We start from the raw sequence: 26,853 nt of genomic DNA, 5'->3' as shown, positions 1-26,853 counted from the left end.
CCCTGACTCCGGAACTTCTGCATGCCATGGGTATTGCCAAAAAAAAAAAAGGAAGAGAAGATTTCTTTTGTTGCCTAGATGGTATATTATATGAAGGTTAATTAGGAAATATTCCTGGTATTTCACATTGTGGCTCAGCAGTAATGAATCCAACTAGGAACCGTGAGAATGCAGGTTCAATCCCTGGTCTGGCCTCACTCAGTGTGTCAAGGATCCGGCATTGCCATGGGCTGTGGTGTAGGTCGCAGGTGTGGCTCGTAGCTTGGATCTGGCGTTGCTGTGGCTGTGACGTAGGCCAGCAGCTGTAGCTCCAGTTCAACCCCTAGCCATACGCCATGGGTGCATCGCTAAAAAGCAAAAAAAAAAAAAAGGCAATATTCCAGGGTCAGAGGGAGGGATGTTTACAGAAGGAATTGTAGGACCCTAATTTTAAGTCAGCATTCTTGTCTGGATAGTGTCTCTTACCAGGAAGACCATGAGATTTGCAGATTGGAAAACGACTCTGGTTTTATGAGAAAGTATTTATATAAGGTGGGCATTCATCCCAGAGTCACTGTTAGTCAAACTTAGTTGAAACAATTTTTGATGTGTGATGCTTCTGGTGTTAATATTTAATAAAAATAAATGCATCATTTTAAATTAACTTGGCAAGGCTTTCCCTCCACCCCTGAGAAAAGTCACTCACATAGATGAAATGCAAACTCAAGTGACTTCCCAAAACAATAGTAATTTTAATTATGGTATTTTATGCTGAGCTTCCCATTGAACCTAATATTCTGTAAATCATCTTTGTTTTGTGTGTTTGTTTTTCAATATGGCTTCTCATAGAGAGGATATTTCCTTTATTTACTTCAGACTAAGTAGGGATGTTTGCCAATTCTTTAATTTCTGTGTCAGTGTCAATGGAGGGGTGATCATTTGGGTAACCTCAAAGTCCCTTCTAGTTCTCATAATATTGATTGTTAAGGTGTTTTGTTTGTTTTCTATTTTATTTATCTTAGGATTAGTTTTAAGCAGTGCTTCTCAAACTTTTATTTGCATATGAATCACCTGGGAATCTTATTAAAATGCAGCTTCTGATTCAACAGGTCTCAGATGGGGCGTTAGATTCTGCAGTTTTAACAGGCTTCCGGGTGATGCTGATGCTGCCAGTCCAAGGACCATGTCTTAATCAGCAAGGGTTTAAAGCATAGTCAGTTTCCTTGCGTATATAACATTATGCTGTGGGGGAGGAGAGAACCAGAATAGAGGTATATTGGTATTTCTCCTGGGTAACTCCTGAAGAGGTGGAAGGGAAACATAATGGCAGTACCAAACTTATCTTGCCCCCACAAAATTTAAGTCATTTTTAATCACTCACTTTATCAAATCACTTCAAAAATTCAATATAATTTTTTGTAGAAATAACTTTTTTCATATTCATTAATAAATCTATATCTATATTTGAAAAATTTGTATAATTGGTATAAGCTGGTTTAAAGACACAGCTTATATGATGAATATAACACTGAAGTTTTGCAGTCATATTCCACATATTCTTGCATGCTGTACACCCATATCTATGTCTTTGCCTATATCCATACCTATATATTAGAGTAATAAGATCAACTAGCATGAATTTGGGAACAAGCACAATTGACATGATAAATGTAGCATAAGCATAAAGAGTAACTCAATGGCAATTATCAGGTTTGCCTTATGCATATAATAATGTGCTTTGCAAAAAAGTTGGAGAATATGGATTAATGTTTAAGTCATGCTCGGTAAAAGAGCTACTGTTAAAAAGTAAAACAAGGAGATGAGAGAAAATGGGGAGATCATTTTAAAGGAGGTATTCAGGAAGAGCCTCTCTGAGTAAGTGATTGGTAAGGTGAAATCTAAGTAAAGAGGGTCCCTGGCTGTTCAAAAGCCTGCGGAAAGAGTGGGTTAAAAGCAAGGGAAACTACCAAGTACAAAGCTCAGAGATGAAAATGAGTTTTTCAAGGAAATCAAGCTAGGCTTGAAGCAACTGTAGCAGTGAGTCAGAGGGCAGCAGTGTGATGTAAGATTGGTGTAGGAAAAATCAAAATCATTTAGGGTTTTATAGGACAAAAAAAGGATTTGGGATTTTATTCTAAGAGCAAAGTTTTTTGGGTTTTCTTGTTTTTTAATCAGCATGGCTGCTGTGTGGAATTACATAGATTTTTTTAATTAGTTAATAACAAACATTAAAGATCTTATTCCACTATGTACACTATCCATGTACTTACTCTAGAACTGTTAGCATTTAATATAAATTATATAATTACTCACTTTATAAATACATCTTTGAATTTAAAAAGCTCTTGCTATTCTGGCTTAATATTTATTAAGACTAAAACAGATTTGCGGGAGAAATATCTTTGTTAGATTAGTGTTTCAAGACACTGCTTTGCTCAATGTACCTCATGAAGGTACAAAAACATGTGATACCTTTTTCTTGTTTTTGTTCTGGGTTTTGGTTGGTTGGTTGATTTTGCCTAAGTATACTTGCTGAACAAGGTCCTCAACCATTTTTCTAGTTCGTATTGGTTAAGTTTGGTTAAGGTCACATTTGTGAGTTCACATTGACACTAAACATTTCAATGGAATCTAATGGTTGTGTTTTTACGCAAAGTAAAAGCAGGAGTTGTAAATTCAAAGTGTTAGGACTGGCAAGTAATGGTGCGAATGAAACCTAGTGTAAGATCCAAGGGAGAGAGTGGGCTTGTGGACAAACAGAATATATGCTGCCACTAAATGCATACAAATTCAAAATTTTTAAAAATTTTGGGCGGGTCAAATAAAACTTATCTGTAGGTTCAGCTGGCCCATAGGCCTGATTTGGGTCCCTTGTCCAAAGATACTTAAAGCTTCAAGATAAAACTTTGACAAAATTAATGGTAGTAGGATGGGAGGAGATATGTGATTCTAGAGATTTCAATACTCTAATTTCTGTTTCTTAAATAGATGGGGATCTTTTTCTCTGATGATTGTATATGTAAAATGATGAAATAATTTTGTGTATAGGTTTACCTGAAGATATGAATATTCTGTTAATAGATGACAGTTGCGTGTACCCTTATAGATCTGGTTAAGACCTGATATACATATATGAAAAATATTAGCATATTAAATATCAATTTATAATTTATTATTTAATATTTATATTGTTTAATAATTCCATTTATTATTTTAAATATATTCATTTCCTTAAAAGAGCCTTCTTGACAAAAGACTGATGAGAAAAGCAAGCTCCAACCAGACTTCTGGAGATTAGCTGGCACTATAAAGCAGTGTAAGTCTGACATATTTTTTGTGTGAAGACTGAGATATAACAGATAATTCAGTTTCTCTGCCACAGTAGGTTGTTGCACATAATTATCCTTAGGCCTCATCACACCTAAGAGAATGGCCTGACACACCACAGGAAATTAGGTTCTGTGTGCTTAGTTAATGTCCCATCACAGCATGGAAAAGCCAGAAGCTTTGCAAGCTGTGATTATATTAAGGTTCTTTCTTTAAAATGTTCTGCCTTTAGAATTCTGAGTAGTTGAAAAGTCATACACAAATCACTCTTGGACTAGCCTACCTTCACCTGAGATTCACTTTGTCTTCTATTTTATCAAATCATCCTAAATCAGAAGGCTTAGGACATCAGCAAATATTAAAACATATTTTTGATATCAGTAATGTAAGAAGGAAAGGGCTATAAACAGGCACTGATTAAAGCTTATCATTTATTTCCAAAAAGCAAGCACTGCCCAAGAAAAATAAGCCCTAAGGAGGCATTTGACAATCAGTGTTTAACCTATGTTCAACTATTGTTATTATGAATGATTTTGTGATTTCATTTATAGTCTCTCTATATTTGGGAAAAGGTAGGATGCCAGGGCTGTAACCAACATTCATGTAGTAAAACAGATGATTCAGACCATGCCTGCACTAGAAATGAGAGAAACTATTCCATTTACCAGAGTAAAGGAGATAACTTGTGTTACCTGTTTATAAGTTATTTTTTTTGTTAATGGCTCATTTGTTCTGTGTGGAATCTAAATCCTTTTGGGGGGGATTTCTGTGCTCTTTATGGGATTTTTTTTTTTTCCTGCTCAAACTGACAGAATGTTTTGTTCTTCTCACCTGCCAACTTTGCTAACAGCGAACATAAAAATGAGTAAGACAGTCCATGTTCAAGTTCCTGGTCTATTACAAGTGAGAGTCAGGGGTTGAGGGTAAAAGTAAAACAGTGCATTGCAATATAACAAGTGCTGTCAGCAATGAAGACACTGTACCTGTAGGGTATTCCTGGGATACAGAGAAGAGTTCTCTGTGAGGAATATAAACAAAAGGAAGCCTAACATCTGAGTATCCAAGATGTTGCTAATGATACCTACCATTGAAAAACATGGTTGGTGTACATAATATATAGTCATTTCAAGTGTGGAACTACATAGACAATGAACTAAAAAAGGTATTTCCATCCATTCCTGTAATTTTAGACTTGCCTTTTTCATTTAAAAGATGTACTTAGGCCCCATGGATTTCTCAATAGGTAACTTTTGAATGACACATTCATTAAAAATAAACATTAGATACTAAACTCAGCCTTAATTGTATATCCTTTTTATTTAGTCTGCATCAAACAATGCAGAGATGTGACTACAACAAACAGTGTAACATTGAATAGTTTTCAGTTAGAGCCTTTCAGTGAAAGCTTTGGGATAAAACAACTACAATTTCAAAGCAACCAAGCCAACTCTGAATTAGTATTAACCAGAACTATTACACACAGGTTAAGAGTTAACCCCTCCAGAGGAGAAGCATGTAGAAAACATGGGAAGTTAACAGTGTGAACAACAATAAAACAGGAGTAAAAGAGGTTGCAGGAAACATCCTAGGGAAGAAAACTTCATAAAAAGAGTGCATTATCCACTTAAGATGTAAAAACTTGACAAAAGGAAAATAATTCCATTTCTAAGTCTCAGCTTTTTTCCCCCTCTTAACTAGATATTATTTCTTCTCCAGAGTCAATATCATCTGGTTATCTGGGTATTTATACTTCTATTAATTACTACTTGTTCTATCATACAAATTTTTAAGTCTCCATATCCTCTAGGCCTAAGAACAAATGAAGCAGTAGCTCTGAAGGAACTGTGATAAGCCCCACCTTCCTACACATTTTTAAATGTCTCATAGGTATGCATATTAGGACTAAAAAGCTTTATTACTTGTAAAAGAAAAGTGAGTAATAACCAACTCAGCACAGTTCAGGCTTTAAGAGTATCTCTACCTATCTGGGCCTCAATTATTGTTAAGATGGTGACAAAAAAGTAGATTTTTGAAAGAAGAAAACCAAAAGGCATTTTAAATGTTGTTGAGACTAAGATTTTAACTCCTGATTCTGGCTGACCAGATGGATACCATCTGTGTATGGAAGCTAGTTACCAGGAAACTAACACTGCATGAAGTCCCCCACTATTTATGAAAAGCCCAATGTTGTGTATAATTCATCCAGAACAACTGGTCCCTAGACTCCAGTTTTGGGGAAGGATGTGAGAGAATTATTCAGATTCACATTTAGACCTTAAAAGACTGAGAAATAGGAAGGTACTGAGAGATACAGAGTCTCATCAGAGCAGAATTAAATAACTTGGTTGACCCTAAAACTGTCCCAGCAAAATCATCAAGCCCAGGGCCTGGCCAAAATATTGCTCAAAGGGTGGGATAAATGAAATACCACACCAGATGCACTCTTTAATTTTTCAGGTAGCACAGCTTCAGAAAAAACAATTCCAATACCACAAGATGAGACTCAGCTGGTTAGCTCTAATGTTCTGAAGTAATGCCAAACACTGAAACAATGCTTAACCTAATACAGCATTCTGTTGACCCCAAAATAGGATTTTGTATTTTAAATAGCTTAACAAAAAATATTATCTTGTAATTTTGAGGTAAACTTCATTTTCTTATACAACCAAACATCTTAAACTATCTTAGTACATTAACATTTTAACAGATTATCTTTTATCTTTATGTGCAGTTTTCACATTGTTTTACTAAGAATTTTAAAAATGTAGTTAACACATTGTAGACATTTTTCAATAATGCTGTATAATCTTTGTAATCTTATTGGTATAACCATGTTTAGTTATTTTTGTGTATTTACAGTGAATTGAAGTGAACAGACCCACTCCCACCTCCCCCTATCCCACAATTACAAAAAGGAAAAAAGAAAAAAAAAGAAAGAAAGAAACAAGGGATGAGATTAGGGTCCAGGAGGAAGGAAACCCTAATCATTCAAGTGAGGGGATGCAGAAGTCAGCTTTTTGCACCCACCCATTCTCTGTATTACAGAAAACTTTTCTGGGATTACTGCCAAATATGTTCTCAAAATCTTTCAAGAAGCTCCAGTGGATTTCTGGATTTGCTCCTTTAAAATCAAGATACTCTGCCTTTGCTCAGGAGGCAGCATGGCAATTTGATCTGCAGTCAGTTGCAGAACCTGCATGATCAAAGCTGCCTTTTCTTGATCCTGTGGAGTTACTTGGCTCTGCCCAGGACTAAAACTGCTAGCCTGGCCTCCACCTTGCTTGCCTGGCCCTTGAATGCCAGCTCCTTGCATACCTGCTCCCTGCATGCCAGCTCCTTGCATACCTGCCCCCTGCATGCCAGCGCCTTGCATACCTGCCCCCTGCATGCTAGCACCTTGCATACCTGCCCCCTGCATGCCAGCTCCAGGATTTCCCACCCCTGAAATGCTTGGGACTTGTCTGGGTCCCTGAGGACCACCTGCCCCAATATTGATGGGACCAGGACCCTGGATTCCGCCGCTCATAGGGCCTCTCGAACTGGGGCCAGGGCCTCTCATCTCCATTCCTCTTGCATCCATGCCTCTTGCTTCCATTCCTCTGGTTTCCAATGCACAGGTCTCCATTCCTCTTCTCTCCATTACTCGTGTCTCTAAGACCTCAGTTTCCATGGCTCGAGCCTCCATTCCTCGAGAATCTCTACTACCTCTACCATCCATAGGAAGACCCCTTTGATCTATCATGGGTCCTCTGGGCTCTCCAATGAGCAGTCTGGGATCTGCTAATGGCCCTCCCCTCATTTCATGTGAGGAAGGGCCACGGCTGTCATGACCAGAGGCATGGTGCATTGGAGGACCCTGATGAGGTGGCCCAAGGTAGCCTCTGGGCTCTACTTCTCCAGTGACTGAAAGCAAAGTCCCTCCACGCGGGTCATTTGGAGCATCTCCTAACAGTCCTCGAGGAGGTAGGCCACCAGGAGCCATGGGTCCACGAGGCATAGGAGCTCTAGGATCCGAAATCTGCATCTGCCCTCGCTCTAAGGGCACTGGACCAACCCCTGGCATTCCAACTTGGGGCTGCATGGCTCCGCCAGGAGTTAAGGAACCAGGGCCAGGACCAGGAACTGCAGCTGGAATTGGCCCTGGGGCTGGAATTCCACCCTGGATAGGGGTCTGCATCAGAGGAGGGATGTCTTTCACAGGTCTTCTGGCCAAATGCTGAGGCTGAGGGGCTGGAGGATTCTGCTGGTTCAGCAGAACATTAGGTCCTGGGCAGAGTCCAGGGCCAGGGCCAGGGCCCGGGCCAGGGCCAGAGACAGGTTGAGATTTGCCTGGGATGAGTGGTGTGACATGTATTTTGCGATGCAAAATTTTCAGAGCAATCTCTGGATCCATGATTCTCATCACTACTTGTGCCTGCAACAGCGCATAAGCCAGCTGAGGGTTCTGAAGTAACATATTTCGAGCTTCCTGGTGACTGTTTTGGACACAAAGCTTCATCTGCTTCATCAGCTCAAACATCTGCTCCGGGGGGAGACTAGCGACTGCCCTGGTAATTGATTCGGGGGCGTCTTCTGGATCGATGGGGTCTCCATAGGGAGAGTCAATGATGGGGGCTGCAGGCCCTAAGCTCTTTAACTCCTCCTTGTTCTTTTCGCTGGCAGCATTGTCCACCCGAAGCGCTCTCCCGCTGAACTCCCGCCCATTAAGGTTCCGCATGGCACTAAGCGCGGTCTCCTGGTCTTGGTATTCACAGAAGCCATAACCCTTAGGTTTTCCCGTCTCTCTATCGTAAACCAGCCGGAAACTCACAACAGAACCAACCTCGGAGAAAATGTCCTTTAACTGCTCCTCAGTTGCCTCATACGGAATGTTCCCCACGAACACGGAACGCAGTGATCGATCCATTGCCGGGTCTCTCACCGCCAAACTCGACATGATTCCGGCTGTGCACACACGCCGGAGAGCGGATTCTTCCAAGAGTCGTCCTCTGGCGACCCACACTTCCGCCGAGCAACGGAAGCGGTTTTCAGAATCCGGGCGGAAACAGCAGTATTCTGCTGAAATAGTTCCGCTAGTCCGTGGCACTTACACCTCTACGTTCCAGTAACTAAACTAACGTTTTCTGCCCCTGGACCTTCACTGAGGCGCGAGATTCCCTTCTCACCTCTTATTTTTACAGACTTTGCACCGCGCGGTACCAACTCGGCCAGGAAAAGCTTAGTGCGGGAGGACCACAGTAAAGATGGCCGCGTAGACTTCACCATGGTAACGAGGAGCGGCCGCCTACCGTGACGTCAGGGGCGGTTTTGCTTCCGTTTGCCCGGCGGGAAACCGCTAACTGAAAGCGACTAAGGCGGTGTGTTCTTTCCGATACAAGTATTTCCAAATAGCAGTATTATAGTGTAATTAAGCTATATTTAAAATCACAGTACAGACAACGAGGGAAGAGTGTAGTCGTGTTTCAAAGCAAATTTTGGATTTGCTTCTTAAAATACAAAGTAATATTTCCGTTTTAGAAGAGCATTTTTGGAAAATACACAGAAATGCAAGCCGAAAGCGTGCGCCAGCTCCATCCCCACCCCCATCTCATAGCTTCAGGGAACCGCTGTGGATAGGTGTCTGGCCCTTACAAGTTTCTCTTTGTACAAGCACTCAGCAGTCGAACTATATTCATAATAATATTTTTATTAATAACATTAACCAGTATTACTATTAATAATATTTCTGGCTACAGAGTATAAATTAAATTTAACCATTCTTATACTGGGAGGCATTTAGATTGGTTCTGATTATTATAAACTGATGCAATGATTTCACCACTTCTATTATGATAGGGAAGCTTTTATAATGATAAAAATTTATTAAATTTAAAAATTATTTTCGGTTAAAATTTAGCATTCTAATTGATATGTACTATACTTGTAAAATGAGTGCAAGATTTTGAAAACTAAGTATAAAAACATATTTTTTATTGTTTCCATGTTGAAGTGATATTTTAACGCATTAGATTAAATAAAATATATTTTAACATAAGTATCACTCCATTTTTTCAATGTGGTTATTTAGAAAAATTAAAATTACTTATATAGATTGTTGCATGTCTGAGGACTGCATTGTTTCAGCCTAAGCTTTATTAACTCTTAAGCAGAGAATCATCTTATTCTATATGCGCCTTTGAGGGGATTATGAAACTTTGTTTCACCAAACAATTGTGTTACAGGGACTTCTGTTGTAGCTCAGCAATTATGAACCCGAGGATGTGAGTTCAGTCTCTGGCCTTTCTTCGTGTGTTAGGAATCTGGCATTGCCATGAGCTGTGGCATAGTTGGCAGACTCGACTCAGATCTGGCATTGCTGTTGCTGTGGCTGTGTGGTAGGCTGGCAGCTCCAGCTCCCAATCTACCCCTAGCCTGGGAACTTCCATATACTACAGGTGTGGCTCCAAAAACAGCAAAAAAAAAAAAGAAAAAAAAATGTTATGTCTCTTGGGTATCATAGTTCAATGCATAGATATAAAATGAGTATGAGGGTTTAGCTACAAAGCATCCATTTACCTTGCCAAGTGTTTTGTTTGTTTGTTTATTTTAGGGCCACACCTGTGGCATATGGAAGTTCCCAGGCTAGGGGTAGATTGGGAGCCGGAGCTGCAGGCCTGCACCACAGCCACAGCAACGCCATATCTGAACCTTGTTTGCAACCTACACCACACCTCACAGCAGTGCCAGATCCTTTAACCTGCTGGGTGAGCCCAGAAATCGAACCTGCATCTTCACGGATACTACTCAGGTTCTTAACCTGCTGAGCGGCAACAGGAACTCCTACCTTCAAGTGTTTTAATAGTTCTTTAAAATAGCCTTGGACATAGTGTAGCCAAATCCTGGCCTCTACACCAGCACTGAATTGAATCTTGGAGACAGAGTTTTGGATGAAGCAGAAAAGAACAGTTTTATTGCTTTGCCAGGCAAAGGGGGCAGCAGATGGCTAATGCCTTCAAGATCGTGTCCCACCCTGGAGAGGGTAGTGAAGAGTCTTAGAGTAATTGTTCAAGGGGCAGAGTCTGATCAGACATTCTTCTGATTGGTAGGTGGTGAGGTAATTGCCTAGCCTGAAGTTGCCATCCTCCACCTGAGTGTATGTATTCTTCCTAAAGAAACAACCTAGGGACCTGTGCGTCCGGCCTTTATCTGTATCTTTCAGGGAATTGTGAGTTTGGTGATTCTGCTATGTGGCAGATTTACCATCTAAATTTTTAGCAGTTTGGGGAGTTCTCATTGTGGCTCAGCAGAAAGGAATCTGATTAGCATCCATGAGGCTGAAGGTTTGATATCTGGCCTTGCTCAGTGGGTTAAGGATCTGGCATTGCTGTGGCTATGGTGTAGGCCAGCAGCTATAGCTCTGAATTGACCCCTAGCCTCCTGGCTGCAGCCCTAAAAAGACTAATTAATTAACTATTAATTAATAGTTACCAGTCACCCAGCCTAACAGCTATTCTTTGTTTCTACATCTTCACACTTCCTAGTCATTATCTCCTGGAGTCAGCCTCTTACTTTAAAGAAATAGGACACAAGGCTTGTAGCTATTCATTTAAGGGTTTTAATGGCTATCCATTCAAGATATATGATAACATATCAGCAACCACAAGTGATAAAGTATTTTTATTGCTAGTAAATTTTATTTCCCCCTGATTCTTTTATTTGAGGTAGGGCAGAAGTGGAGGGGAGTTGAGGAATATATCCTTTCAGAAAAACTGAAAACAAGTTCATTTGGTTCATTTGTCTCCTTTTCATACCATCTCTTTGCTGAGATGGCCATGACTTTTTGACACATTTTCTGTCAAGAGCAACTTAGAAATCAATTACATGTGTAATTGTGTGTGTGTTAAATGTAGCAATCATGTAGATGATAATAGGCTTTAGAATAAATTGTAAAGTTCATAAACAATGTGTACAGATTATCTGATCCTGAGTTTCTTTCCTGCTACTATTGACAGTATCTAAACTAGTGGTCCTTACACTTTGGCATGTATCAGGACCACCTAGACCCATGGCTAGCTGAGTCAGATTGCTGAGCCTCACCATCTCCTTGCCCCAGTTCAGATTCAGTATTTCAGGGGTGGGACTGGAGAATTTGCATTTCTAACAAGTTCTCAGGTGATGTTAATTCCTGGGGACCCCCACTTTAGGAATTATTGATCTGAACAAAAGGACTTGAAGTGTTCATTTTTTAAACTTGAATCAGGCCAGACTAAGTTTAGCAGACTCTGCTAAAATGTATAAAGTATGGGTGATCTTACAAAAAAAGATCTACTATATTTTAAAACTGACTTACTATAGCTGGTACAAGTTGATCCGTTACTGAAGATACCATGGGCTCAAAGGATGGACAAACAGAGTGGCTAAAGCGTTTTAGGACAAACAAGAAGGGAGAAGCCCTAACTGTGAATGTGCTTTTTGTCACAGGCCATGTATGTTCTTTTTAGTTTCCCTATTCCAGACTAGAAGAATGTTTAGATAAGACCTTCTATGTAGAGGTCCAGTGTGACCCAGCACATAGTTCAATGCCCAGGAAACTTCAAAATATTATTAACCAAATGACCCCAAATTACCAGGAGTTCTTAGGAACCTCTATATTCTCTGTTACCAACACATACTTTTCATACCTCTACCTTGAAAGAACTTCCATTTCAAACTGCTTTTTTTGTTCCCATAATGTTTAAACTTCATAGCGTGGCATGCAATCTGAAGAAAAGTGTAGGTGGCGTCTTTGATGTTGAGATATCAATTCTTTCAATTAATTAAAATATCAACACTACCTAGAGTGATTTTTATTTATTTATTTATTTATTTTCGTTTATTTCCTTTTTTGCTTTTTAGGCCATACCCGTGACATATGGAAGTTCCCAAGCTAGGGGTTGGATCAGAGCTGTAGCTGACCACCTACACCACAGCCACAGCAACACGGGATCTGAGCCACGTCTGTGACCTACAGCAGAGCTCACGGCAAACCCTGGATCCCTAACCCACTGAGTGAGGCCAGGGATCAAACCTGCATCCTCACGGGTACTAGTTGGATTCGTTTCCACTGTGCCATGACAGGAATGCTCAGAGTGATTTTTAAGTAAATGTATCAGGGCATATGGCCAAATGGGGGCCATTCTTCAAACTAATCATCTTCAGAAACCATAAACTTAATCCATTGAGGCTTCTGGTATTCAAAATGATTTTTAAACTCCTGCTCTGAAATTGTTTTAGGGCTCTGTTTATAAGTTATAATAGAAAATGGGTGCTTTAAATCAAAGGTATACTGTGTTTTCAACTAAGAACACAGTTATACAATTAAATTACTTAACTTTCTGATAAGACTTGGCAAAAATATGATGATTAGCTATTTCCAAATATCAAGCATTACATCATTATATAAAGATTCTGATGACTTTGAGGACTTTCAGAAAGATTCACCATGGATTAATTAGACAAATTCCAAAGAAAGTGCAAATAATATTTTTAGCCATGACAGGCATTTTTAGAAATAAATGTATGGGTCCTTCATGGAATAGATCAAATATACTCCACGAAGTTCTCCCTAATCTTCCTCCTCCTCCTTCTAAGTTGGAAGTAAGTTCATTTTCCTCTGGCTATAAACCATTTCTTATCTTACCTTTATAATGACAGTAACTCTTCTACCTTTTAGTAGAATTATACTTTTCCTTCTATAACATCATTCAGGGAAAGAGACTCCTCTTTGTCTTATATTTATTATTTTATTACATAAACATTCTAAGCCCTGGTAATAAATGCAACAGTTAAAAAATATGTGCATTCCCTAGAAAAGGCTCTCTAGGTGGTCCCTGGACCAGCAGCATGATCATCACTTTAGAAATGCAAAGTTTGGGACATCAGGAACTCGTGTGTGTGTGTGTGTGTGTGTACATGCACACATACATACAATTTTAACAAGCTCACTGGGCAATTTAGGTGATGCAGGTTAATATTTGAGAACCACTGAGCTAAAGGGAGGCAAAGATGTTGATAGATAGATAGATAGATAGATAGATAGATAGATAGATGGATGATAGGTAAACTTCTTCACCACTGTATCCTCAGCACCTAGGATAGAGCTTATCACACATGAGTACTTATTATCTGTTGAATAAATGATGAGAAGTGACTTTAGAGTTACCTAATCCACAAACCTTTCATTTTACGTAACAGGGAAGCTGTGGCATGGGACCTGCTGCCAGGACCCTTGTCATTTTATTTTAGGTCAGTGATAATTCATCCAGGTTATTATTTGATAAAATAGGTATATAAATAAAGTATGGAAGACAGTGATAAGGTCTATATCATTAAGGAAGATTTTCTGATGGAGCTGAGACCTAAGGGCTAGGTTATAATCTGGTATGTATGAACAGAAGAACTGGAACAGCCAAGACATGAAATTGGAATCCAGTGTTTTTGATGCCCTCAAAAGAAACCAGTAGAGAGTTGGTGGGTCGTGTGATAGAGGATTGTCTTTTGAGACAAATACAAAGGTTTTAAAGATCTGATTCATAAATCTAAACTTGATTGAAGAGTCAGTAGGCTTTCTTCCACCTTTCTGAAATATGAACATAGAATAACAGTGGCAGAGATTTAAGAATACAACCTCATCCAATCCTCCTCCATGATATCTTTTGTATTTGGATTATCCCTTTTAATACTTAGACTAGAGTATGGATTTAGACACCTGTTATCTTCTATCTTGAATTAGAGGTATTGATTTTCTGGTGTTATCCCTTAAGCATAGAACCCACATCTGCTTTATAGTCTTCCTTGCTTAGGCCAGTGTCTTGTATATTCTAAATACTGAGTAAATATTTTAAAAATAATTATAAGTCATCTTATAATAACAGTTTATGTATGTTAGCCAAATGGTAATTTAATACTGTCAGCTTACAAAATACTTTTATTTAGGTCCAGTCCCCACATTTGATTTTTTTTTTTTTTTTTTTTTTGCTTTTTAGGGCCACACCAGGAGCATATGGAAGTTCCTAGGCTAGAGGTCAAATCCAAGCTACAACTGCTGGCCTACACCACAGCAACAACAATGCAGATCCGAGCCAACTCTGCAAACTACACCACAGCTCATGGCAACACCAGATCCCTGACCCACTGAAGGAGACCAGGGATTGAACCCTCATCCTCATGGATACTAGTTGGATTCGTTTCTGCTGTGCCACAAGGAGAACTCCCTGACATCTGATCTTGACAACAGTCATGTGAAGTACAAAAACTGTATACTTATTTTAAATATGTAGAAAATTAAATAACTGTTACCTTGAACTTTATCTAGCAAGGGACTTAATAAAAATACAGATACTATTCCTAAGATCCAACTCTGAGGCCTTAATAGGAAGGATACCCCCTGATAAATGTTTTATAAAATGCATTTTATTTAACCTTTTCAGCAACCCCTTTGAGAAGGACAATCACAATGTCTGAATTTATAGCTAAAGAAACAGAGGCACAGAGAAGTTAACTAGTGTGCCCACCTTAACTGGCAGAGCCAGGATTTGGACACATCATTTAACTCAAGAATTCAAGTTCTTGGAGTTCCTGTTGTAGCTGAGCAGGTGATGAACCCAACTAGTATCCATGAGGACGTGGGTTTGATCTCTGGCCTTGCTCAGCTGGTTAAGGATCTAGCACTGCCATGAGCTGTGGTTTAGGTCGCAGACATGGCTCAGATCCCTTGTTGTTGTGGCGTAGGTTGGAGGCTGCAGCTCAGATTTGACCCCTAGCCTGGGAACTTCTATATGCTGCGGGTGCAGCCCTGAAAAGCAAAAAGCAAACAACCACCCCCAACTCAAGCTCTTAAATTATGATTCCATTAAATGAATTTCCCAAGGATACATAGCTAATAAACAGCAAAGTTACAGCCCAAAACCAGGTTTCTTGATTTTAAACTCACTGTTTAACAGTAATTACTGGTTATTGAGAGCTGGCCACAGTTTCCCTTGGCCTTTTTCCTGATTGTCGCTGAGTATCACTAATTGCAATTTTGACATCACAATCAGTGCTGTAGTGACAGGTAGACTATAAGGTATAAAGACTGAAGCAATTGAAGAAATGTTTCCTTTTTCAGTTTGCATGGCTATAGTTAAAAATGATTTAAAAAAACCCGTTAGATAGGTAATGATGTATTTTCCATAGAAAATGAAAGATCCCCAATTTTTCAAACCTAAGAAAAAATTGGTCTATGACATGTCTTCCAAATTTTAAAATGTATTTAATATGAAACAACATACAAAGGAACAAAGTATAGTTCATTTACTTATACATGAGATAAATCACTTTTATTGGCAAGATAAAGATTACATGAATTTGGGCCTGCTGTGAAAAATGCCATTCTAGGACTCAAGATTGAACAGAACCAAATGTTCTCCCTGGATAGGACTATGTAGTACAACCACATTTTTTTAATTGATGAAGAAGACAAAGATTTGGGAAAATGAGGGACTTGAGCAGGGTTAGATGCCTAGTTACTGGCCTGTCTTGTAGTGAGAACTAGATCTTCAGACTTCCCCATACAAACTTCTCTAAGCACTTTTGAAAAGGGGCTAAGAACAGACTTTAATCAGAGGGTTGAGTCAGCTGCCTAGTTCAGTATATCTCTGTGTAGCCTTGGACAAATTATTGCACCTCTCTGTGCTTTCAATTCTGCATCGCTTAAGTGGTAATAACATCACTTGCATTGAATTCTTGTGTGGAATACTTTAAAAATTTATGTTTATCATTATTTCTTTTGTATGATAACTATTAATCTACCCTTGTAACAGATGAAGCACATCTTAAGTGGAAAGAGATCCAAATTTTAGTCTAATGCTATATATTTTTACATCCATATTTTTATTTTTTTTATTGAGGTTAAATTATATCGTCATTTTTATCTTTGAAAGGGTTTGACTGGATGAACTAATGGTCTGTTATCAGATGATATTATTTTAAAAACTGTACAAAGACAACTTTGGAGAATATTGCCATTTTAATTTGTGGTAGATTTGTAGTAGAAGCTAGGTAATTTTTAGACTTAGTTCCATAGGACACTTCAATGAGAAATTCAGTGATCATTTTTGGTGTTCACGGGGTTCTTATAATCAATCAGGAAGTACACTCCTCAAATACTGAGTTGGCTGAAATTCCACTTATTCATTTTTATTAAAAGGGTCTGCCTAAACTTTGATAGTGAAGGATCCAGGCTTAATGGATACCATGTTGGTCAGGCCCACGGGATACCTATTTGAGTTTGCAGTCATGTTCAGGTTCCATTAGTGCTGCTACTTTTGAGCATGCTCTGATAGACAGAGGCCTCATATTCAAATGTGGAAAAGCAGAACTAATTGGAGAAGAAGCAGAGCTCCCTGTTCTTGCTTGCTTCAGGCTGTCACCTAAAAGAACACAGAGGAAGGAAGTGTCCTCATAAACTGCAGAAAAGTACAAGCCCTGAAGTCGGGTCCTGAATAAAGACATCCTGTTTAAGTTGAACAGCTTGCAAATCTTGTTTTTCTGGGACCAGAACAATCCAATACCTAACTTCAGAGAAATGTCTGAACTGCCGTTCACTTTAGAAGGGAGGCTGTTATTTCTCTTCAGAGGCTCAGTGAGCCTGGAGAGCAAGCCTATCTTTATACCAAGTTACAGGAAAGTAGCCTCTCTGAAATATTTGATTGGGGCTCTGATTATTAAAGACCACAACACAAAAACTGGTATGACAGAATGTATTTTGGATTTATTATCACATTTGAATGATCCTTGAAAAACATTGCTTCAGTGTGTTGGTTCAAATTTGCCATCAAATAGTTAGATTCCCCAGGGTCAGACATTAGATAAAAGTGTAAAATTCAATGTTTATAGGAATGTGGTAACTAGTTCTTCTTGGTACAGGCAGAAAAACCAGCTCTAACCACGGTAATAAAAAGCAGGGGAGGTGTTTTTTGTTTGTTTGTTTGTTTGTTTCTTTTGTCTTTTTAGGGCCATACCTGTGGCATATGCAAGTTCCCAGGCTAGGGGTCTAATTGGAGCTGTTGCTGCTGGCCTACACCATAGCCATAGCAACACCAGATCTAAGCTGCATCTGTAACCTACACCACAGTTCACAGCAATCCTGGATCCTTAACCCACTGAGCGAGGCCAGGGATCAAACCTGCATCCTCATGGATACTAGTTGGTTTTGTTACCACTGAGCTTCTAGGGGAACTCCAGGGATGGTATTTTTAATTTGTCTCTCAGAACCTGCAAGCAATACATTTGTCTCCTTGAGCTGCCCTAACAAAACCCTACAGATTGGGTGGCTTCAACAACCAGATTTTACCTTCTCCAAGTTCTGGAGGCTGGAAGTCCAAGATGCTGGCATATCTGCTTTCTCCAGAGGCCTCTCCGGAGGCCTCTGTCTTTTCCTTGCAGATGGCCACTTTCTAGCTGTATCCTCACAGGGCCTTTCCTTTGTGAGTGCAGATCCCTGGAATTTCTTTCATTTCTTAGAAAAGCAGAAGTCATATTGGATTAGGCCCCACCTTTATATTTCACTTCATTTTAATTACCTCATTAAAAGGTCTTATCTCTAAGTCACATTGGAGGTTAGGGCTTCAGTAGAAAATTCAACATATGAACGTGTGTGTGTGTGTGTGTGTGTTGTAGGGGGCACAATTTAGCGTGTGTGTGTGTGTGTGTGTGTGTGAGTGTGTGTGTAGGGGGGCAAAATTTAGCCCATAACATGCAGTACTGCATTCATCTTCTGGAAAAGAAAGAATGGACAATTGTAACACATTCAGATGCTCTATTCCCATATTTCTTCTCTCTCTCTCTCTCTGTTTCTCCCTCTCTCTTTTTCTTCCTCCCTCTCTCCTCTGCTTGAATAACTAGATTGCTAGAATTTTCTGCCCAGTCCACCAGCGTTTAAGGGGCTCTTTCGTAGTCTTTTGATTTGCTTTCTACAGATCTACAGAAACAAAGAGGATGATTTGTTTCTCTGGGTACTGACCCCAGCTTCCTGGGAGAGGGAGGTTAGCTCTCCCCTGATGTCTATCCATGGTTCAGTACAACATGGAAAAACAGATTGGATCTGGGGTGATAACGAGACTCTAATATCACTATGCGGGGGCCCAGGAATCAGCTGGAGTGGGAGGGACCCCACAGACCCTTGTAAGTTCCAGGAGGTAACCCCCCTTATTTGCTAGCACAAAGAGGTCCCTGATAATGTGGCTCCCACTGGGGAGGGTTGTTCCACATTTCTCTACATTATCCTCACTGTCTCTGCCAGAAAGAAATGTTAGTTCCAAAAGTACGTACTTGTCATAGAAACTTTAATATATTGATTTATAGATGGAGAAATGGTCTGGGATAAAACAGTGAAGAAATACTTGGCCACTCATTCACCGTCTTCAGAAAGCTCACACTTACACATGATGTTTGACTTTCTTGAAGATTGAGAGTAGACATTTTAAAATACGCAATGTTTCCATTCTTCATATAAACATATTGATAATTCTATTGCTGGCAGTTTAATGGTACAATAATAAACCGTAACAGTTCTTCCATTCATCATCAAATCACCACTGTCTGACATTTACCTTGAAATAGCTGTGCACGCTTTCTCGCACAGCCTACAGGGAGAGGCGTTCCTCTCACTCACCTCCAGGTGTTCACCAGGTCCCTCCTGGCTCTGGGGAACAAAGCCAGTGCCTGCGGGGAGACAGGGAAGTGCCAATGACCTATTCCTCTGGAGCTCAGTCTTTTGTTAGCTCTGAAAATAGAATTGTGTGTGTTAGGCCACAGCCCACGAGGGGTGCAGGAAAGAGAAGCTGATACCTGCAGGGAGAAAAAAAGAAAGGGCAGGTGTTTCTCTGCCAGTGTAGTGGCCTGGAGTCTGCTGCCAAGGTCCCAGGATGGAGCAATTGTTGCAGGCGCTCATTCTCACCTGCAGGATTTCCACAGGGAGGCCAGGCTCCAAGAAATGCTCCTGAAAACAGGTGTCTGCAGATGGGGTGGGGGAGAAGGGGGGAGGGCAGGAAAAAATATGCATCTCCCATAGGAAGGAAACTTGTCTCACACATTTCAAATCAGCAAAGGCCTGATGACTCTTTAGAATACTATTATTTATTATGCAGCAAAAATTGATTTAGCCTCTATTCTGTAAATACTTACAGAGCATGTACTGTGGGGAAGGGAAGGTAGGCACTGATTCTGACAATGGGGGGGGGTGGTTAAATGTGAACTGAAATGTGACTCCTGCTTTAATCGAACTTTTCACTAGAAAGTTTTATGAGCTTTTCTCTTGGAACTTTTCCTGAGGATTTATGGCGTTCAGATTCAGATTTGCGGCAGAACAGCTGTGCCTGCAAGGAGTTTCCGTTTTGTCAGACAAGATAAAGAATACAGAACATAAGCAGACAGTTTCCAAATGCATTTTTGATTTGTTTGATTTCCTGAGAGGTATGTAGAAAGTGAAAATATAACTACTGTTTACCCTCTGACCCTTTTGCTGAGGTAGAAGATGAAAAGGAAATTTTCCCTTTATTACTAAGAAAAGGAGTGTTATTTCTCTCTACCATGCTAGGGCTCTCTCTCTCTCTCTCTCTCTCTCTCTCTCTCTCTCTCTCTCTCCTCTCTCTCCTCTCTCTCTCTGTGTGTGTGTGTGTGTGTATTTAATATATAAAATATCATATTATATTACTTATCACTGATTGCATTTATTTGAAGCCTCTAATAACTGGCAGCTCTAATGCTCCAAAAAAATAAAAAATAAAGTATAACCAAACTTAATTCTTAGTTAAATTAAGTATTGCAACTAAATTCAAATATTACTTGTACTTTGAGAAAATGGTACAAATATGATTTTACCTTTGGCTATGACTTTGTGTTCACAAGTGAAACATCCTAATACCTTACTAACCAGGGACAATAGTATCAAGCCTCTGTTGATGCCTTGACATATTGTCCTGTTTTTGTGGGGCTCAGGCTTAGTAACTGGTTATATCATTTGAGCTTCCTCAGATGACCTATCTTATTCACATACTTTATCACCCCCCCCCTTTTTTTGTGGCCATGGTGTGCAGCAGCTTACTGTGGGAATCTCAGTTCCTAGATCAGGAATTGAACCCCAGCTGTTTAGGATTCATCACTTTCATTAGGATTAGGAACTCCCCTCCCCATTTTTTTTTTTTTAATTCTTCTTTCTGTAGTTGCTATCCACCCTGTTCATTACTTTCCAACCTCCTGCTTTGACTCAAAGTGTAAGTGTATGTTTCCTATTGTGTAAGTAGAACGAGTCCTTTGCTCCTGGAAAGAACAACCCCATGAGAAACAAAATGAAGTTGCCTTCCCTTTGGTTTCCCTCCTGGTGGCTCCTAGGCAGTTCTGATAACTTACCGCAAAGTTTTTTTGTCTTCATCCTTGAGAAGTCATCAGCGCTTTTTCTTCATGTGGGAGGAAGCTGTCAGTAACTGTGTGTGGTTGAGTGAGAAAGGAGCTGAAATGAGTTGTCGTAAAAGTTAACTTGGAAGAAGAGTGAGTTGTGAGTGAAGATAGAAGTAAACATTTTAGTAAATAGATCTGGGATGGCAAAGATCATGATAAACCATGACAGCAATAGGTTTATAGTGTTCTTTTCTCTCTAAATAGTCTTTCCATTTCCAGATATGTATTAAAATTATTGTCAACTGTGAATGCTTACTCACAATATTATTTGGAAAACTAAGGGTTTAATATATAGCAGTATCGTTATACAACTCCAGGTGTCTTTTTAGAAAGGTAGACTCTAGGAGTTCCCATTGCAGTGCAGCAGAAATGAATCTGACTAGTATCCTTTAGGTTGCAGTTTGATCCCTGGCCTTGCTCAGTGGGTGGGTCGGAGATCCAGCATCGACGTGAGCTGTGGTGTAGGTTGCAGACATAGCTCTGATTCTGCATTGCTGTGGCTGTGGTTGCTGCAGCTCCGATTCGACCCCTAGCCTGGGAACTTCCATATGCCGTAGGTGCAGCCCTAAAAAGCAAAAAAATAGAAAAGAAAGCAAAAAAAAAAAAAAAGACCCTAGAGCACTATTTAATATTCATCCTGGAACAATATAAGTCCAAGCTATTATTATTGCAATTATAATACCATGCACTGTACTAAGTACTTTATACATAATTACTCATTTAACCTCCACAGTGACCTTCTGAATTTTTTTCAGTGACTGAGGAAACTGAGGCACCCTTAGTTATCTAGATAGTTACAGATAGGCTAGATCATTTGCTTATAGAAAGTAAGTAATAGATTGACTCCAGGCAGTTTGACTAAGAGAAGTAGTTTATTCCTGAAGATTCTGACTTATTTTTCTGCACTTGGAAAAAATGTTATATTCCCCCAAGGGAAAAATTCTGTTAATTTCACCACCAGCCACATATTTCTAACTTTTCTTGCCTTGTCAGCTGCCTGTCAGTTTTGTAAAGAAATGCAGCATAAAACTGACAGGAAGAAACTCTAAAATCTATAACCACATGACAGAATATTGAAAAATACCCACAAAGACTTATTTTGTCATTTAATGTATAGCATAAAACCAGCTGCCGGTGGCACAGGTGATTTAATAGACATTTAGCTAATATATTATTTTGCCAAGAAAATTCATTGTGCTGAATTCTTTTCTAATCTTTTGTGGCTGCTTACTTATAAAACCAGAGTGCCTAGAAACCCTAAATTATTTCACAGAGGGGAATAGTAAAACAGAGATGGCTCCTAATTTAAGCTGTTTCACATTGCAACTGTCACTCTGAAGAAAGAAATATATGTGGAGTAAGATATATATGAGTTTATGCTAAATAGAAACACTTAAAATTGTGCATTTCACGTTTGGAAGTTCAGAAGGCATTATTTATAAATAGGGTGTTAAAATAGATTGAATATTTTCTAGATTTAAAACTAGGATGATAAATATGAAAGTGTTCTGCAGACTCTAAAACATTATGTATACCTCAGGCTCATATGGATTTATGTAAAGCAAGTATTGGGTCAGTCTATTATTTGTGCAGTACAGCAACATTATTATACAGCTTCCAATGTCTCTTTAGAAAAAGACATCCAAATGTTATTTGGAATTCCCAATTGTGTTTAGAAGCTGAAAGACAGCCACTTAAACCCAATAGAGCTGTGTACACTATTATTTTTATTTCTTCCATTTATCATATAGGATGTCTAGATTTCTTTGCACAGAGAAGAGTGGCCAGCAAACCCATGTATACACCATGAGAGAGCATGGGTTACCCTTCTGCGGTGACCCTCAATCAAGTGGAAGATTAAAACACATTCAAGACAAAGAGAGGCTGATGAAAAGAAGAGGGTCGTCAAAATGGGTAGAGTTTTAGGAGAGAAATGGGTCTTTCTCTTATCTCTTGAAAGGCAGAAGAAAGATTTCTTAGAAGGCAAAAAAATCACATTAAAATGTAGAAGAATGCTCTAGGCACTAACAGTGAAATTGCGGTGTGCTACTGTATGTAAGAGAATGGCAGATACACTAATAATCATCAGGACTCCTTCCTGTAGTCAGTGAAAGACTGAACCATCCTTATCCTTATTATTATTTGGATCAGTAGTTCTGAAATGTTGGGAGGCATCATTGCCTGTAGTCACAAATGCCAGAAACAACATATATATCAGCAATGAATTAGATGAATTACATTTATTATAGCTGTCTATTTTTAAAAATATATTGTCATTTATGGAATTATGTGCAATTGTTTCAAAAATGAGGAACATCTATATGTGCACATATGGAAACATCAACTATAATATATTTTAGTGAAAAAGAGCAAATGACAGGCCAATGTTATCGTACATCCCCATTCTCTTTTTACCCCTCTCCCTCTGCTCATACAACTATATGAGCTGTCATATGTTTATAAGGCATTTCTTAAAGGATATCTATGAAACAAATAATTTCAATCTTCTATGAATAAGGAAACTAGAGAACAGGATAATAGAGTGTATTTGTTTTCAACTTTTTTTTTTTTTCACACTGTTGGACTTCATCTACTCTGTGTGCTTCATCCCCTCTGCTGACAAAAGTATTTCACTAAGTACAACTTAGAGTTCACTTTTCTAGTGTTTGTCAGGCTTCATAGATTTAAAAACAAAAAGATTCTCAATCAAATTAGCATCTATCAGCAATCGCTGTTTGAATTCACTACATTACAGATTTCCTGGGTCCCTTATAGGAGCATTAAAGCAAAAACTCTGGGAAAAGAGCCCTGGCATCTGCATTTGGAGTGAACATCTGGAATCAAGCCCTTAGTGGCCTATAGACTTCACTTGGAGACACAGTTCATTTGAGTTCATGGACGGGATGTACTCACGTGGAGGGTATTTTTACATGTTCTGAAATGTAACTGCTCCATGGGGTGAGTGATTCAGTAGCCAAAAATGTAAATTTACAAGGACCACATTAGAAAAAGCGTGTTAATAATAGCAATGTTATTATCATTATTGCTATTATAGTTACTACTATTGGATCTTCTATCCTGTTGACTTCCCCTCCCACCTAAAGGAAGAGGAAGAATTGCCCTTGTATTCATCTTACCTGGACACACCTTGCTTTGTCTCTGAGGGGATGATGTCAAGAGCCCTAATTTGGAAAATCAGAATGCGAAAAATGTTTGAAACTTCCTTAGAAAATGCATGACTATGCATATTACCTTTAGTGATAATCACTGAAAGTATAGTTGTTTTTGTATACACTTGCGTGTCCTTTCCTTTTCCAGGAATTTGCAATCTTGCAATCTTGTCGTAAGACAAGGTGAGTCTTGGAAGCTCACATCGCCTGGAATTATTGGGAAGCCGAAGAGATTTCTTCTCCTCTTCCCAAACCTCACTTCCCACGAAGGCTGAGGCTTTGCCTTGTGAATGTTGAGCATGTCTCATCATAACTCTCCTTTGGTTTGCAGCCTGATGGGCCCTGATATCTCTCCACTTCTGGTGAAATGAGACATTTCACTGCTTCTCTTCCACCATCTGCTGTTCCTACTGCTTGCTTCTTATCAGTTCCTATCTCCCACCCCATGGAGAGCAGATGAGGATTAGCCTCTCACAAGTAATTAAACATTTTGTTACATTGTCAAGCAGTAAACTACCTCTTCTAGTTTACAAACCATTATCCCTGGTTTCTGGCGATTGCCCTGGACATTTGAGAGGCTTCACCTTAAAATTAAACCTGACATTCCCTACCATTCTCCAGGCCACTTTTCAAAACTGAGATGAAGTATCTGGACATTCATATACCCCAAGATTTCTGGGAGATCTCTGGTGTTCTAGGACCTAAACATCTACCCCAAATCTTTTTAAACATTTCACTCGTATATCTCTTGGAAACAGGTTTCCAGGCCACTTGCTTGGATAATCCAGCATCCCCAGACTGAGCATACAGATGAGCCTCCCCAGTTTCCAGGCCCCAACTATAATAGGATGTATTGAAACAAGTGCAACATGTGTTTCCCTGTAATTGCTATCATTCATTGGGTTGCCAGGGTAACAAGCGCTATGTGAACTATTAGAATCAGTATGGATATAGCTGTTCCGTTGTTAATACTAAAAACTGCATTATTCAGCAAGCTGTTCTTTTGCTCACCTACTTATATAGCTTTTCTTCTTTAAAAGGACAAGGATCCTCTCCCAATGTCAGGGGAAGCATATTTAATAAGATAGTCCTCAGTAAACAGAATGGACTTGCTCCAGAAAAAGCTGCCTGGATACAAAATTCTGTTTTCCTGTTGACGTACATTATAAAAATGGAGTTTTTGTTTTGTGTTTTGTGTTGTTGTTTCTCATAAAATATTGTTTGCCGTTAATAATACCACAGCTTGGAGTTCCCTGGTGGCTCAGCCGGTTAAGGATCCAGTGTTGTCCCTGCTGTGGCTCAAGTCACTGATGTGGCACAGGTTCAATCCCTGGCCCCAGAAACTTCTGCATGTTGGGGGCACAGCCAAAAAAAAAAAAAAAAAAAAAAGGAATAATACAGCAAGCTTAAAAAGAACTTGTGGATAAAGGATAATTTATATTTTATAGGAGCATTAACATTAGGTAAATAGCAACATGGAAATGTAGGATTTCTCAGGTTATTTTTCTGATTTGCTCCAATAGGTTAAGCGTTCAAAGAGGGAAGAAAGCTGCCCTTTCAAAGAATTCTGATTGATGAAATTTCTATTTATGCTTTTCTTCTTTTTAAATATGCTAAAGTAGAAGAATTCACAGTTACATTTGGTTAGCAGATAGCTCAAACACCTGTTCTTCCAGGTGTTTCATTAGAAATGAATAGGCTGAAAATAAGTTAAAAGGAGAAGACATGGTCAAATACCAAACACGCAATAGCCTATTGTGGCATATTGCACAACCATTATTTTGTACATCTGAAACTAATACGATGTTATTTGTCAACTGTATCTTAAATAAAATTGGGAAAAAAATAAAAATAAAATTATTAAAAAAAAACAGTAGTAGACATTCAGATTATAGCAGTGGAAACCTTGATGCAATGGAGACTAAAAGTATCCTGTGAATTTTAAATTTTTGTTCTTGGGACATAATAACAGCAAATTCTTGGATATTACTATGAACAGCACATTGAGACATTCATCTTGTAATTAACTGTCTTCCATTAAGGAGCTTATTTCTTGAAAGTAAATTGTAAAAATACTTTCTAAATATTTCTTGATTAAATAGTCCAAGATTTAACTGTCCTGCCTCATACCCTATTCTGAGGTGATGGTTCCATCCTAGAGCTGGAGATAATAAATACATCACTCTAGTTCCCACCTTCAAGGAACTATGAGTCTAGCAGGAAAGCTGGAAAATAACCAAGAACTATTCATTAAGTGTGATGACTGCCAGAACATGAGAAGTTCAAGGGCTATTACTATTGGTTCTTAAGAGTGTCACAAAGGAGTTCCCTGGTGGCTCAGTGGGTTAAGGATCTGCCATTGTCACTCCTGTGGCTTGGGGAGGTGCTGTGGCTTGGGGTGCTGCTATGGCATGGGTGTGATCCCTGTCCTGGGAACTTCCACATGTCTCAGATGAAGCAAAAAAAAAGTCACACCGAAAACAAAGAAACAAAAACCCAAGTGTGGATGAGTTATCTAGGTAAAGATGAGATCAAGAGTATTACAAGCAGAGGGAAAGAACAGGGCAAAGCCCAGAGTTAGATACAAACAGCGCATTGCAAGTAGGCAAAGGGACCACCCAGATGCTATTCTGACATTGATAGGTGAGTCTGTTAATAACCCCCACACTACTGTTAGGAGCTGGGAAATGCCAGGGCTTTATCTCTGGCTGTGGTTAAGCATCCTACTGCTTTTACATCCCTTACAGAGATCAGTATTACATTTGTACTCACAAATCAACATGGATTTAAGATGGAGTTAAAACTGGTGCTTTATTTCTTGACTTCCGGTTTCCTCTCTCTGTTGATCTCCCCTAAAGTAAAGGTAGGATAGTTTTTGTCAATAACATCGCTTTCTATAAAGTATGAAAATCACACTGTGATT

General features: G+C 39.2%; 2 protein-coding genes across 4 annotated transcripts in view; one reads left to right on the top strand and one right to left on the bottom strand.

Annotated features, from left to right (window-relative positions):
- Positions 1–26,853, top strand: part of PRKG1 (protein kinase cGMP-dependent 1) — a 1,234,647-nt gene that overhangs the window by 678,759 nt on the left and 529,035 nt on the right.
- On the bottom strand, positions 4,605–8,296 carry CSTF2T (cleavage stimulation factor subunit 2 tau variant). The gene has a single exon (XM_005671248.4). It carries the CDS (start codon positions 8,240–8,242, stop codon positions 6,395–6,397), a length of 1,848 nt encoding a protein of 615 aa, XP_005671305.1. The 5' UTR covers positions 8,243–8,296; the 3' UTR covers positions 4,605–6,394.

The sequence above is a fragment of the Sus scrofa genome, chromosome 14, assembly GCF_054392235.1.
Source record: "Sus scrofa isolate SSC_HxYL_T2T_F1_AM1 chromosome 14, Sscrofa_HxYL_maternal_Yorkshire_Landrace_v2.0, whole genome shotgun sequence".
Taxonomy (NCBI): Eukaryota; Metazoa; Chordata; class Mammalia; order Artiodactyla; family Suidae; genus Sus; species Sus scrofa.
Note: the sequence above shows the minus strand (reverse complement) of the source record. Positions and strands in the feature narration are given on the sequence as shown.

Excerpts from the sequence above, each read along its gene's own strand:
- CSTF2T (XM_005671248.4), bottom strand. The coding sequence starts at position 8,242 with ATGTCGAGTTTGGCGGTGAGAGACCCGGCAATGGATCGATCACTGCGT.